General features: G+C 39.0%; 1 protein-coding gene across 15 annotated transcripts in view; it reads left to right on the forward strand.

Annotated features, from left to right (window-relative positions):
• The window catches only part of PPP3CA (protein phosphatase 3 catalytic subunit alpha), a 284698-nt gene that overhangs the window by 254818 nt on the left and 14217 nt on the right, over positions 1 to 15663 (forward strand). For all 15 annotated transcript variants that reach the window (XM_070505289.1, XM_070505284.1, XM_044766382.2 and 12 more), the window contains one exon: positions 13576 to 13660. In XM_070505289.1, coding sequence (XP_070361390.1) covers positions 13576 to 13660 — 85 coding nt within the window. The remainder of the gene's footprint in view (positions 1 to 13575; positions 13661 to 15663) is intronic.

Below are 15663 nucleotides of genomic sequence, written 5' to 3' on the forward strand. Positions count from 1 at the left end.
AGTATAGAGTGAAAATATTACATTTCAATATAAGAAATAGAAAGAAATGTGTAGACATACAAAACAGAGCTCTGAGGAGCACAGTGACAGTCTGATTCTTGTTCTGTCAGCACTCAGGTATAACCTGTAGTTGGTAAGCAGAGGAGTCACATAATAGAAGCAATATTTGAGAAAAAGCAAATAACTTTTTCCAAGGTTGGAAAAGTGCCGGGAAACTGAGTAAAACATGATGACAGGTATAATTTAGGAGCTTAATAAAGTGTCTCAAAATTGAGGTAACTAGGTCTGAACAATGATAGTGTTAAGAATAAAGTAAAAAGGGAGCTGCTCCAACGGGCTGTCCAGATACTTAAACTGCAGAATCAGTGGGGCCTGGAGAAGGGGCAAAGGAAACAAAGGTTGATTTGGGTGGTTCTTACCTTGGTGCGTGGGAAGATGATAACATTTATGGGGGAACTCAGTTTCAGGAGAAAGGCAATTTCAGTTACAGACAAGAGTTTGAGTAAAAGTGATACACGTGACTCTGGAGGTGTCCAGGCAGATTTGGGAATGGGTCCTGGAAATTGGGAACTAAATCTGGGCTGGTGACAGAGGCTTGGAGTTAAAAGTCACAATTGAACCTATTAAGAGTGAAACACGCCTCTGAAATTGCTGATGTGGAAGGAAATACAAGAAAATTGAGGACTGATCCTTAAAGTTGACCCTTCTCCATGAAGCTGAGGAAGAGAGACAACCAAGTAGCAGAGAAAGAAGGCGTGAGCAGGGAGCGCGCCAGAACCAGGGCTGTGCAGCGGTTCAGGCAGCAGCTGTTGAAAAATATTTGCACCCAGTGCAGAAAAATTACTGTGAGATGTAAGTCTGGCCAGAAAATGAAATATTAGGGCCATAACTCTGGTTGTCAGATATCAAATTATTGAAAAGAGGCGAACGGCAAAATTTTATTTTTATAATAGCATAAAAAGAAAATTGACATCATTAAAAAAAGGCCAAAAAAGAAAATAAAATTCAGAGTACCTCAAGTTTAATATTACATTTCTATTTTATTTTATATATTTTTCTTTCTATGTAAAAATATTTATTCATGAAATACCTTTTCTGTGTGTTCAACAGCAAACACACACATGGTGTTTGCCTTCATCAGGCTGAGCGTCTCTCACAACAAGAGCCTAATCTTGCACCTGCTGGTCTTACAGAGGATTCAGAGGGCTGAGGAGGGAGCATGAATTGAGAGAAAATATTTGATAACTGAAGGAGGAAACATAGAGGACATCTTTCTTGTCCTCTTCTACTCCTAATAAGGAAAAGAAAAACACTTTATGTATTCCGCTGCTTTAGAAAGTATGGCCATATGAGAAATCCATATAATTTTTCAGGAAGTTATATGCAAAGATGAATATCAGTGTACCAGTTTTAAGTTCTCTTATCTTTTTCTAATAACTGAGTTTGCATGATGTAATTGGGGAAGTGAAAAGGAAGATATAAAAAAGAAAGATTATTCAGTGATTTGTAAAAAGCTTTGTAATTTCTTTTGAGACTTTTGTTAATATCTTCTTGGTTTATACTTTTTTCAATTACCTGTAATAGTGTGTAACTTGAAGCTAAGTCATTTTTGTCACGATAAATGTATCCTCTTGTGCTTTGTGCACTTTATAGTTCAGGTAACTGCTTTTTTTCATTGTGGTTATGCCATAAAAAGGAAACAAATCGTTATATCCAGTATATCATTAAAATTAAAACATGTCTAAAACATGCAGGGGCATCTCTAGGTAGTGGGGTATAAATTCCCATCCTATTTATGGCTGCTGACGTTTTGGGGCCCCAACGATTACACAAGGTGCTTGGTTCGCCATCATATTTTAATCAGTATCATCAAGTCTTGCTCATCATATTTGATTACAATAATTAAAATCCTTTTAAATAACTCATTAAAATGATCAGTAATAGAGGCGTCAAAAGTACTGCTTTCTCTTCTTATTATACTACCATGATTTTGCACAAATGTGTTTCTTTATTACCTGGTGTAATTTTCACACTGCATGAAAGTGCAGACTTTGCAGAAAAAATTAAATGTTAAAAAAACAGCCATATCCCTATTATAGCTAATTAGTTGGATACCATCTTCCAATGGCCAGAATATTATACTCACAGTAAAATAAGGCTCTAGAAAATACTCCAGATTTTATACTGTATTTCCATAGATACGTGTATTATACACATATATAATATTTTTACACAGTTTTTAAAATCATTGATTTTTTAGCATCAGAGCCTTCCTTTAAATAATGATGACGTTGGCTAAGCATTAGCTATTATATCTAAGCATACACTTCAATTAAATGTATTATAAAATTTGTTTTAGAAGGAAATCCATGTTGCATAATAAGAAGGGAAATAAGCGTGTGTTCTATAAACCTTAACGTATTCTTTTGAAAAGCGTTAGAGAACTCTCTTTCCTCAATGAAGACAAAGATTTTGTGTATACGCATGTCTCTATATTTTAGAAAACCTTCACTTCTCACAAACAGGTTGAGATAATTAGCATGAACAAGGCCTTGTTCACAGAGGGAATTATGGTGAGTAATGTCAGCTTGTGGCAAATTGATACCATAAGACAATAAGACATATTTGTCTGGAATTTTTGGCAGAGCTTTCACGATTCTCTTTATGCTAAAGCATTTTCTGGGTCCAGGTTCTCAGCCTGAAGATTGTCCTTACGTGACAATAATCAGTCAACAACTGCAGACAGAGTTGTTGTGAGTCCAGAGTTTGGAAAACATTCTCTTTAGATTAATGGTTTGATCTCTGATGGCAGGTTCAAAGGCTATGAAAAAGTTTAATAAAGGCTCAGAAAATTTAAATTTTAAAGTGTTTTCTATAAAGAGGTTTATTTTCACTTTGCTAAAAATCTGTTTTACTCGTTCATCTTTACTTGTAGCTTGTAAGAAGCTGTAAAACTTTTCTCCCAGTGTTTCTCAGAACTCTAGAAATGGAAGTCTTGATTCTCTTTGGTCAGCCTCTTTTTCGAGTGGTCCATTCTTTTCTCAAAGCAAAGCCAGCAGCATCCTGGCTGCTAGCATTCTCCCTTGGTGAATTTACCATCATCTGGGGTCCAGCCTTTAGCCTGGTTGTCGCAAAACACAGCTGAGGTCCCAACTTAGCAGTTTGATGTTAATGAAGACCACACAATCAATCTTTTACTTTACAGTGAGAAATGTAACTGATAGGGGAACTGGGGTGTTCACTTCTGCACAAACATTTCCTCCTTCTTAATAGTAATAGCAAACATTTTTGAGTACGTGCTTATCAGGTACCAGAGGTCTGTGCTACATGCTTTAGCAGGGAGCACAGTGCCTGGCACGTGCATTTGTTGAATGCTGAGAATGAATGAACACATTCCTTATTTAATTCTTCTGCCTGCCCACGAAGATCAGTTAGCCTACTACTGGAACGAACCCTGGCTCTGGGTCACCACTTTCCAGCTGTTGACTTAGGCAAACAAAGGACAGTGGAGACTGACAGTACCTCCTCATGTGGTTGTGGAGGGGATTCTGTGAAATAGTGCAAATAAGGCACTTAGAACATTCCTCACTTTATAGTTGAGGAAGGCGAGACTTAAAGAAGCTCAGTGATGTGCCCAAGGTAGCATATCTAGTCAGTGGAGGAGCTGGACTCAAACCTCGGTCGTTGACTCCAGAGCACAAGTTCCTCCTCAGTGTTCTGTTCTGCCTCTCAGATGCCAGCTTCTTCATATGTCTTAAAAGAGGGGACTAGCCAGGTTTTTGTGATCTGAAGCCTTGCAGTAGAGCCAGAACACTTGAAGGTCCTTGGCCTCGGGACAGTTCTTCCCTAGATGTTTCAGATGTTTGCCTCAGCTTCTCTTCTTTACTCTGCCTCAGTGGCCGACCAGTACATTTTGGATTGGCGTATCCCTTTCCCCTGATAGGATTGTATATATTTAGGTGATGTTGAAGTCTCGTGACATGGGCAGCCTCCTGCCTCTGTCAGATGCCTGTGCATCCCTGTGCACCGATCATTGGCCAGAACCTGATGCTCGTATGCCTGTCTCCTTCCTGGGCAAACCTCACTGCATCCCCCATGTGCTGACAGAACACTCTGCCTAGGTCTTGAATAGCATCAGGACACCTTTGAGTGACTGTTTCAGATGAGCTCAGTGCATGCCAGTGCCCCAGCCCTCCTCTTCTGTCACATGAAGGGGCTGCATTACTTCTTTCAGTCTGCTTTTTATTGTTCTGTCACATGGTACTCAGTTAACTTTCTATCTAGAGTGTAACACGTGGGACAATCAAACATAATATTTTATCATATTTGTCGATTTCTTCCCTTCAATTTGTATAATTTCAGAGATAACATTTAAATATCAGTCTAGTATTTGATAAATTTATAAATCTATAAGAGTCCAGAATTAAGTTCTAGTCTGAATGCATTCTTCCATCATTTAGCAGGTATGTACAATTAGGTCCTTAATAAATACCTTTTTTAACTGCTGTATCCTCATCTATATCCAGAATAATCCTTGATAGATTAAAAATCTGAGCATTATGATTGTTTCTCATTTAGACAATAAATCTACTTTATTAACTTGACATTTGTTATTTTATTTCATTTTACTTTTATTTTCACTTGTCAGTTTATAAAATTGGTGTGTTTCTGTCGTGATAAAGAAGTAATCCAAGTAGGATATCATGTGCTATTAGTTTCTTCTTTGGTAAATATAAATAAACTGAGATGTCCTTTGTAAGGCCTAGGCCAAATATGTGATAGTTTCTTGAAAAATCAATAGAAGCTTCCTAATCTATGTTGAAGTCTTTCATTTTTACACAAGTTGGAATTATGTTTATAGCCAATTTCTGTGACTCTACTGAGGAGTCATTGAACAGATGGAACACAGTGTCTCAGAGAACAAAAGTCCATGGAATCAAATTAGAACTTGTAAATGAAAGTAACGTTTGACTACATAGGAAGATAACCAAATAATGACAGTTATTTGACATTTGGGAGTAGTCTGTGCGTTTCTAAGACTTCCTGTCCAAAGAATTCAGTTATGTTTTATGACGAGGGAAGTGAGGAAAAAACAGTCTAGGCTATACTGGCATTTCTTGAAATCCATTACACAGGAGAGAATTTTTATTTAAAAAATATATTTTAAAGGATCTTCTGTTGCTTTCAAAATGGGATAGAAGACAGAATAGCCTTATGCCAAATATCACACTATGGTAGGTTCTGTTACTTGCTGAGATTTTAGTTGAGCTAAAACACATATGGAAGAAATTCAGAATATGTGGTTTGGAATGATTTGAAGTGTGTAGCCATTATGTCCCAATTTTGTCATCTATTGTAATATGGTAGAGCTAGAATCAAAATTAGAAAGGTATTCCAAACATTTTAGGTTATAATCCTCAAAAAGGTGAATTTTTACAGCGATTCATAAAATTTGTTATCCAGAAGGTTTTTCCTCTGCCTGGTATCGTAACCTCCATAAGCATACATACTGCTATCTTGTGATCGGCAGCTCCTAGCAATCTCTTTGGACTAGATTTAACCAGCACTGACCCTAAATGCATGACACAGGATTCCCAAGTTATGGCTAGTCAGGGAGATCTTCCAACAGCTATCAACTCTAGAAACTAAGGAATTCAGTTCTTGGTAGAGCAGCAGCCTTTGGGCCAGAATATTTGCACTCCTGGGGTTACGCAAAGACGTTTCAAGAGGAGTTTTGAGGGAATGCATTTTCACATCCTCAGCTTCCATATGTCCTCTTCCCTGAAAGTGATCAGCCTGTGGAGGCTGTAGGCCTCCTTGCAGCTTTTTCTTTACCACCTTCTCTTTCTCAACTGCCCTTCTCCCATCTTAACAGAAAGACAAAGTCCTCCCCAGGTGTAATCACTATGAACATTGCCTTGAGATGTTTGGCACTGGAATACTAAACAGGGAGATGTCGGACAAACTCAGTGTCTAGGAAATCTCCTTAATCAAGGCAGTGTAACCTTCTTCCCATCCCTGTCATTAAGGAATGCATGCCAATAAAATTTTATTTCTATGCTTTTTAAATATTTGTAAACATTTATCATACGTTTATGTTATCTAGCTCAATTATGTACTACTATTAATTGTGATCTTGATTACAAAGGAATTTTTGAATACTTATGGCCTTATTGTCTCAGAAAATTTTTAAAGTACATTTAATTTAAATTTCTAAACATATTTTTGATAGCAAAGTATAATATAAAAATACTTTTAAGTATAAATATATAATTCACTAGAGTAAAATCAGGGAAATTGAAATGGAAATACAATTTCTAAGAGAAAAAGGACTAACATAAAGTTTCTAAATATCAATGAATATCTTGTTCGTAGATTTTTTTTTGCTCTCAATGGATGATGGTGGGATGAAATTGCTATGGTACTTTATATGCCATTGGCTAATAAAAGTAATGTAGTCATTTAATTTTAAAATAGCAATGTTTACAATTTTATACAATATTATATTCTCTACAACTATTTAAACTTGGAGGTGGGAGTAGTAGTATTTGGAGGATATTCTTTTGTAGATGCATGAGTAAAAAATTTAGGGGCCGGCCTGGTGGTGTAGCAGTTAAGTTCACACACTCCACTTCTGCAGCCCAGGGTTCACTGGTTTGGATCCTGGGTGTGGACCTATGCACTGCTTATCAAGCTATGCTGTGGCAGTGACCCACATATAGAATAGAGGAAGATGGGCACAGATGTTAGCCCAGGGCCAATCTTCCTCAGCCAAAAGAGGAGGATTGGCAACAGATGTTAGCTCAGGGCCACTCTTTCTCAGTAAAAACAGAAGGATTGTCAGCGGATGTTAGCTCAGGGCTAATCTTCCTCAAAAAAAAAAAGAAAAAGTTAAAGGCTGCAGTTTTAAAACTAGTCCATCAGAGTGAACACAGTTACTCAGTGCTTATGGTGCTGTCCCTAAATCCAAGGACCAGTGCCTGGTGGAGGGAAATGCAGTGAAGCACTTGTTATACATGTAGCCAAGAGCATACCTGGGCAGATGTCTGAGTAATTTCTGGAGAGCATCACTTTGTTGGGATATAGAAGCCCAAGATTTGTTTTTGTTAAACTAGGTCAGGGAGAGAAAAGACAAGAAAGATAAGATTTAGGGATTATAGCACGTGGTATGGCCTTGCAGCCTTATGGGGGCCAATTTGGGGCATTTCTTCTCCCAAATAAGACAGTCTGTATCCTTATAAATTGATCATCATCTGTAAAAGGCTATGGAGACCAATTATGCAAGGCTTTTGGAGGCATCTGAAAACATATGTTTTTGCACTCTATCTTGTATTTCAAAACTGTTGAGTTTGGATGGAAACCAAACACATTTTTGTCTTCAGTATAACACAACAAAAGATATTTCTTATCTCAACGCCTTATGCTTTGTTCCATCAATAGCCTTTATTTAAATTCAGTAATTATACTCTGATGAAAAATAAAATCTGGAGTCAATAATAATAAACCATGATAAAATTTTACTTTCAAGTAGAATAGGTTTCCTGCAGAGATTAACTTTAACTTTTAACCTGTTTGGAAAAGTGGTGAATTTTCTGTATTATTTTCTTAGAATTTGAATTAAAAGGTTAAAGAGATTTAAAGCCTCCCAGCAAAATATAGTTCTTAAAATACATTTTTCCTTTGAAAAAGATGTATGTGTATGTTAGTGTATATGCACACCTTTTTATATAGTATATTTCATTTTAAAAATTTGCTATGATATACTTGTATTAGTTAAAAGTTCTTTAAAGAAAGAAGCCTAAATAATAGCAAAACATTTGAGACCAGTATAGTAAAGTAGAAAATTTCTGCTACTATTTTCATTAAAGAGTAAACAACTCAATTTTTAAAAGCTCCTTTTTCACTCTAATAATATGAAAATATTCCTATTTTCTAAGATATTTGTGTATAACGTTTTTATGTACCTGATCATCTTCATTTCTTACACTTGCAAAAAGATACTGAAAGCAATTCGATTCTGTTGGATTTGGCTTATAAAACAAAATCTTACCAGTCGGGTTTCTCCTGGAGCTGGCTGGAGAGGGAGGGAGGGGAGGCCGAGTGTCCCCGAATGGAGACTTCTCCTTCAGTGCCTCCTTTGGCGAGCTCTGCATCCCCCACGTGCCACAAAGAAAGGGAGACCTCTCTTCTGAAAGCTGCTCTCTCTCTTTCCCTCTAAACCCAGCCTCTTCCAAGTATTTTTCGACATTTCATCACAATACGCTTCAAACATACAGGAATGTTGAAAGAATTGTGTAGTTGATACCCTCACTTACTTTCTACAATTAACATTTGGCTATATTCGCTTTGTCACATATCTCTCTCTCCGCCCATCCATCAATACAATTTTTTCTTCCTTTTTTCGGGGAGCAAGTGACAAGTGGATTCTGTTTACCGCTGTTACAGTATGCTAACGTCTGGACTTCGTGTTTGGGCGTACTGCTGCGCTAAAGCTTTTACAGCTTAGCCCCAGGCACCTCCTGCTTCTCCTCTCACCCGATGTATCCAAACTCCATACACACCAGACTTCTCACCCATCGTGTCAACGAAACATGAATGTTGCTGCCTCCACATGTTTGAAAATTCTCTTCCTACTGCAGAGAATATCCATTCTCCCTACTCTTTGACTCGCTTATACTTTAATCTTTCAACTGTCACTGTTTTGGTAAACGTTTTCTTCATGCCCCCGGGCAGTTAGCACCTACTTCCAGAGATGGGCTGCTACATTTTAACAACCCATTCACCTGGGGGAGGATGGCCCTGGTTTGTAGCGTTCGCAGACTTCCATGGCATCAATTCTCTCACCTGCAGCTGATTTCAGGCTCGCAGCCTGAAGTTACTGAACGTGCGTTGAGAAGAGATGCCCTCGTGCACTCTGAGAAGCTGTCAGCAGCCCGCTGTGCACACCGCTGCAGCTTCCACTGGAACGCCCGTCACAGCCCACTGTCATCTTTCCGCGCTCTCCTGAAGCAGGGACCTTGCTGTATTCTATCTCTGTTGCTAGCACTTAGCACAGGGCAGGCTATGTAGGATAGAATTCACAAGAACACTTAAAGAAAATGATAGGGGCAATAAATTCTGTTCTCTAGAGCACTGTCTCCATGCCCTGAATTCAGTGGAAACTGAGGAATTTATCGTAGAAGCTTACAGGGTGGGACTGTACGCAGGTGACAGAACCAGCATCTGCAGTGCGTGCGGACACCCCACGTGGCCCGGGGCCCACGTCTCAGGACGCCGCTGCATTTCCTCTTCCCGTCAGAGGCCGCATGCCCCTGTGGGTGCAGCCCTCACCCACCAGGCCGCTCCGCACAGACAGCTATGACTTGTGAGAAGCAGCAAGGTGCTGAGTTAAGGTCAGGAAGGACACGGGGAGAGCACATCCTTAAAGATCCCCTCGGTCTGTACGTCAGCCTCCTCCACTCTGAGGAAGATTGAGTGTGCAGGGTTGCCTAGATTCTCGACATGGTAGCCTAATACCACAGGCGTAAAAGATTAGAACTTAAGGGATGAAGAGAGAGAGAAGTCCAAGAAAGAAGTAATAATTATTTGATGGAAACACAAAGTGAAATTTTACTTAAAATTATTTTTTCAAATATATGAAATGTTGCTTTTCAGAAGTTTGGGACTTTCAGGTTAAAATGAGTGATTACATTGTTTTCAGTGAAAAATAGTTATGACATTTTTAATGTAAAAGGTATTTCACATGCCTTCCTTATCCAACATAGTGAATTTCCATTTGAGCCGCCGTGGTCATTTCCACAGCTTCAACAGAGCGCATTCCAGGATGTTGACTATGACGTTGTATATGCATGTGGCAGCTGGTAAAGTTCTGAAAAACATGCCTTTTCCTTGATCTGTCTGTTGAATACAGACTGTGAGGATTTGTCATGGAACGTAAGTTTTTTAAAGAGTTTTAATGATTTCTGTAAAATACAGAAAACCAAGAATAGAAATGCTAAATAAGCAGGAACCTTTGTATCCAAACTTAATTCTATCCTGTTATTGTTCAGCTCCTTTAAATTCAATTACATTTTAAATCAGATATTTTATTTGGATATTTTAAATTTTTGTGAGGTTATAAATGTGTGGTATTAATTTTTTATTTTGATTTTTTGGAAAATATTGAAGGTAATCCCCAGGGTAAAACTTTGAGACATCAGTTTTTAATCTCTCTGATAACTGTTTATGATCAGCTTATTTGACTTTTTGAGTAAATATATTCCAGTTTTATGAAAGGAGTAGTCAAACCTCTTACTTACCGGGGTTATTGAGGAATTTGAAAACGGACCACATTCTTCACTTAGAGAAACGCTGTGATGTGCTGTGTGTCCCTGTGTTGGGAGCACGACTCTGACTATGGCAAGCCGAAGGCTGTTACGCTCTCCATGGGGAGAGGGATGGCACAGACAGAGTGGGCGGGGCTCCACTGGGCATCCACAGGGGCGCTGGGAGTCGAAATCGACTCAACGGCGCCAGCAGCAACTCTCCAGGGAGGCATTAGATCTGAAAAAGAAGGAATGGTAAATTGGCTTTGGCTGTCAGAGTGTTCGTTTTACACCGAAAATTCAGCATTTGTTTGGGTGTTTTTGTGAGCATCAGCTCACACTGAGCTGAGAAGAATGACTCTACATCATTGCTTTCCCTCCCTTTCCAGTGTAGTTTCCTGCTTCTCTTTGCTCTGGTTATGGTTTTTACAAGTCTTTTATCGAGAACTTGCTGGGAGATTATCCTTCTTAGATATTTTTCACTTATTTGATTTTACGTTTTCCCCTTCTCATTTCTCTTAAATATATACAATTTTATTTCTAGACATTTAACTACTCCTTCTTGCTGCTTTTCTTGTTGTGCTTCTAAACGTAGTCACCATTTTTGGAGCTCTCCCATACTTTCCACTCTTTGTGTCTATCAGATTGATTTTACAATCTGGGAGAGGGTTAGTGTCTTTTCCCACACTTACCACAAGGTGACCTCTCAGTGACTGGGTCCATCAGACTGGGGAATATTAAACTGAGAGTAGAAATGGCGGACTCCATAGTTAGACCAAAAGCAGCATTTAACTGAATAACTGAAAAAAAAATATATAGGAAAACCACCTTAAGTGACCAGCTGCCATTCCATATTTTTTCTTAACAAGTGTCCTTTATTAGTTTCTTGATCATAAATCATTGAAAATCCAAGCACAGAAACTTCAGTCTTTTAGATGGTCTCTAGGACAGAATTTATTGTGTAAAAAAATTTTAATCACAAATCATAGATAATAAATATTGTTAGAAAGTCAGAATAAAGTTTGACGCAGGGTCTACACACACTCCATTTTCCCCTCCAATGTTCTGGCCAATAGAGTATAATTGAAGGAGCCAATTCCACTTGATTATCAGAAAGACTGGATTGGAGAACGACTTTCTGCCATATGCATTTAAGCTGACTCCACTGTTTTTGGGCAGAATGGCTGGCACTAGTAAGTCCTGCCTTTCAGGTGTGTTGGGAGATACCTGCCGTGGTGTGATCGCCACACAGGGAAGGAAGTGGACACGAATATGAGCCGTTTGAGGCTGTCAAGTCAGAGGGGAGATGGGGGAAGCCAGCTCCCTGGGGCACTTTCTGGGGACACCCGTGGGTGCATCCATGGGTGTGCGTTAGGATCCCCTCTGACAGATTAACCCCACCAGGAGAAGAAAGGAGCCCATTGTATTTTCACTTTCTTAGGATGTAGCGAAAAGCGGAGGCCTTCTCCAGCACTTCAAAATCATGTGAGTGTTGGTATGAATTTTATTCCTTAGAGGAATGTTAGGGTGGTGATTAACTGTTTGACCCTATGGAACAATGAAAAAGATTCCAAGTCACATTCTTAAAAGGGAAACATTCCCTGTAAAGGAAACAGCAGAAATCTTTCCTTCCAAAAAGGTCAGAAAGCTTGTTCTTATCACAAATTAAAAGACCAACATTTACACCAGTTATCATCTAGAGAGTGCAGTCTCGGAGCAAATTATGTGGCTCACACTGTTGACTGGAATTAGAGCATTTCTGATATCATCTGAACAGAATCTTTGTAGTATTTCTGTTAGTGGCAGTAGAATTAGAAAGACAATCTGCTTGTGTTCACACTTCCTACAAAGCCCCGTGTGATGTATAGAAAGGACATCTCGTTCCTTTTACCTTGGGTTCTAAAAGTCTTAACAAGAGAGGTGTTTTTCTGTGTTTTGCACTTCTCCAAACATACCTTGGGAATTTAAGAAAGAAACAGAATGGATCCATTAAAGATCATGTAGTATTGGGGCCGGCCCTGTGGCCGAGTGGTTAAGTGCGCATGCTCTGCTTTGGCGGCCCAGGGTTTCACCAGTTTGAATCCTGGGCACGGACATGGCACCACTCATTAAGCCATGCTGAGGTGGCGTCCCACATGCCACGACTAGAAGGACCCACAACTAAAATATACAACTATGTACTGGGGGAATTTGGAGATAAAAAGGAAAAATTAAAAAATCTTTAAAAAAAAAAGATCACGTAGTGTTATTTTTAAAATATTATAAAAAACAAACTTCAAGAGCCAGCCCTGTGGCCGAGTGGTTATATTCCACATGCTCCATTTCAGTGGTCCCGGTTTGTGGGTTTGGATCCCAGGTGCAGACCTACACCACTTGTCAGCCGTGCTGTGGTGGCATCCCACGTACAAAGTAGAGGAAGATTGTCTCAGATGTTAGCTCAGGCCTAATCTTGCTCAAGCAAAAAAAAAAAGGAGGAGTATTAGCAACGGATGTTAGCTCAGGGGGAATCTTCCTCATTAAAAAAAAAGAAAGAAAGAAACTTCATCTATAGTAACAAAACCTATGTAGATTGATTTTTTTTCCATTTGGAAAATGTAATAAGTGGTAAAATGTATCCAGACAGATCTATGTGTAACTTTATTACTTAAGTACTAGAATGTAAACCATGTGCCACTGTCTCTCACTAAATCCAATTCAGTAGTTTTCTGCTTTTTCCTCTAGAATTTATGAGCCAATCAGAAGATGAAAAAGTATCAAGGACTGAAAGAAATGTTTTATGGCCGTTAAATAATCTAAATGATGATGCAGGGAACATAAGGAGCTGAGACTCCCTGGCTGATCACTTGCAGGGAGCACTTTTGACCAACTGGTTTCCTGCACCCGTCTACCCAGCGTGGAGACGGGAGATGAGGAGAAGGCCCTGGTGGCTCCCGTCCCGCTGCCTGCCATGCACACTTTCTGTGCAGAATCAGACAGGAAGGGAGCTCCGTTAGGAGACGGGCTGGAACTCACCTGTCTGCTCAGTGATGGTTCAGTTAGCTCTTTACCACTGCCCCCTGGAAATCTTAGAACCCACTCTGGCACTTTGGGGACCTCTCAAGAATCACATCCAAGTGTTAATGGCCAGAAGCATTAGGTTTTTAAACTTGATTTACACATAAATCCTTTTAGAGGAGGGGAAAAAATAACTGGTCTATTATATGTGTAAATTTGTAAAATAATTGTTAGATGAAAAGTCACTGACTGCTCAACTCTCTGTTTTAAAATATAGGAGCAACAGCTGCCGCCCGGAAGGAGGTGATAAGGAACAAAATCCGAGCAATAGGCAAAATGGCCAGAGTGTTCTCAGTTCTCAGGTGGGATCATTTTTCCTCTATTTCTGTTTTGAATTTCATTATGTGTCACTTAATAAACATTTTAATACTTTAATCTGGTAATTTAAATATTGTACTAGAAAATATTTGCTTTTCCTTAATTACTTTTTTCTTTCAAATGGAATTATCAGTTCCTCACTATTTTGGTCAAATTGGAATATACTAAATTATTTCTGCAGAGAAAGCCTCTAAATGGACTGCTTCACATTCTATCCCTCTGTTTGCTGCCAGACTTTAAAACATGTATTCCCAAATAGGTGGAACGTGTTGTGAAGGAGGAAGGCTGTTTAACTCTTTTATTTCTCATTTTGGTTTTGTGGCGAAAGTTGAATTTATCAGGTACATTTCACTAGATTTCTAGGAAATGAACATCAACTGTAAAGCTTGTTTATGTGAATCTATATCATTCTAAAACATCATTGAAAGGAAAAAAAATAATTACTTAAGGGGCTGGCCCCGTGGCCGAGTGGTTAAGTTCGCGCGCTCCGCTGCAGGCGGCCCAGTGCTTCGTTGGTTCGAATCCTGGGCGCGGACATGGCACTGCTCATCAAACCGCGCTGAGGCAGCGTCCCACATGCCACAACTAGAAGGACCCACAATGAATATACAACTATGTACCTGGGGTTGGGGAGAAAAAGGAAAAAAACCAAAATCTTTAAAAAAAAAAAAAAAAAAGACTTAACCCCTGACCTCAGAGAGTGGAGGAAAACAAACGGAAGTCCAGCAAGCGGAAAATGTATTCAAATGTTTGAAAATTTCACTCAGGACTGTAAAAAAAGAGACAGCAGGCCCAAAATGGAGTCACACATGCTAAGCCCCACGTCACCAAACCAGGACTCGGTACCTGACTTAATTACAGTTCTAGCCTCTCCCAGGAACAGAGTCCTGAACCAGCCGATCTGGAGGTACCTGGTCAGCGCTAGTAAGGTGACCCGCCTGATAGACCCCTGCCGTGCCCTGAGGGAAAGGGACCTTGCCACATACAACCCGCTCTTTGTCCCGCCAATGAGATCATTAAAAAATAATAATAATAATAATTACTTAATATTTCAATTCCCATGTAGTAGTTATTTTTTAAATAGACCATGAATCATGTTATTATTAAGTCTAGATTTAGAAAATAAGTCATTTCTTGAAGAGAATTAACTATACTTTTTTAACTGAAATTCAATTATCTTTTCCTAGGTAATACAAAGTAAGTATATCTCTCTTCAGAAAAGTTATTTTAAAATACAGCATGTTTATATGTGAGGAGTATATAGTCAATTCATAATCACACATTAACAAGGATAAATTAGGAATACCTTGGGAAATAGTCCATCTACATATTGTATAATTTCATAACCTAGTGTTTGCCAAATTTTTACCTCAACTCTTTCTGTTAAAGTAGCTACCTTGGCTTTTTTTATTTCTCCTCTTGCTATTTGTATCCTATTCCCGGTAGAGTCACTAAAGCGTAGCTAAATGATGATGCTGAAAGCAGGGAGCCATGAGAGGGATGAAAAGCATTACCACCCTTTGTCAAAGACACCAAATCCAAGTCGGCGAGAGCTCTGCGGTAGCCGGCCAAATCTCAAGAAGCCACGTGAAAGCTGACCCTGGAGGACTGTTGCTCCCTACAGCCCAACGAGCGAAGCAGCCTTTGCTCTGGTGTTTACATCCTAACTGGACCTTCTGGGCTCATTCATTCATTCGTTCAATAATAAAGATAGTAAAACTTAAAGCATTGATTATGTTACCATGAAGAAAAAAGTAAAGCGATGTAGGAGATAGCAAGTGGGAGGGGAGGCACTTATTTTATTTTTTATGTATTTATGTTTACCTGGGAAAGTCCATTTAGATTACCAATCTCTGTGAGCATTAGCACATATGTAAGAAATAGTAAAATACAGTAAAAAATAGAGCTTTTTCAGTTTTTTAATTCACTTGACTGCAATCAACAAATTTAGAATAACAAATCATGAAGTTTTAAAATCCTGATAATC

This window comes from Equus asinus, chromosome 3, assembly GCF_041296235.1.
Source record: "Equus asinus isolate D_3611 breed Donkey chromosome 3, EquAss-T2T_v2, whole genome shotgun sequence".
Lineage (NCBI taxonomy): Eukaryota > Metazoa > Chordata > Mammalia > Perissodactyla > Equidae > Equus > Equus asinus.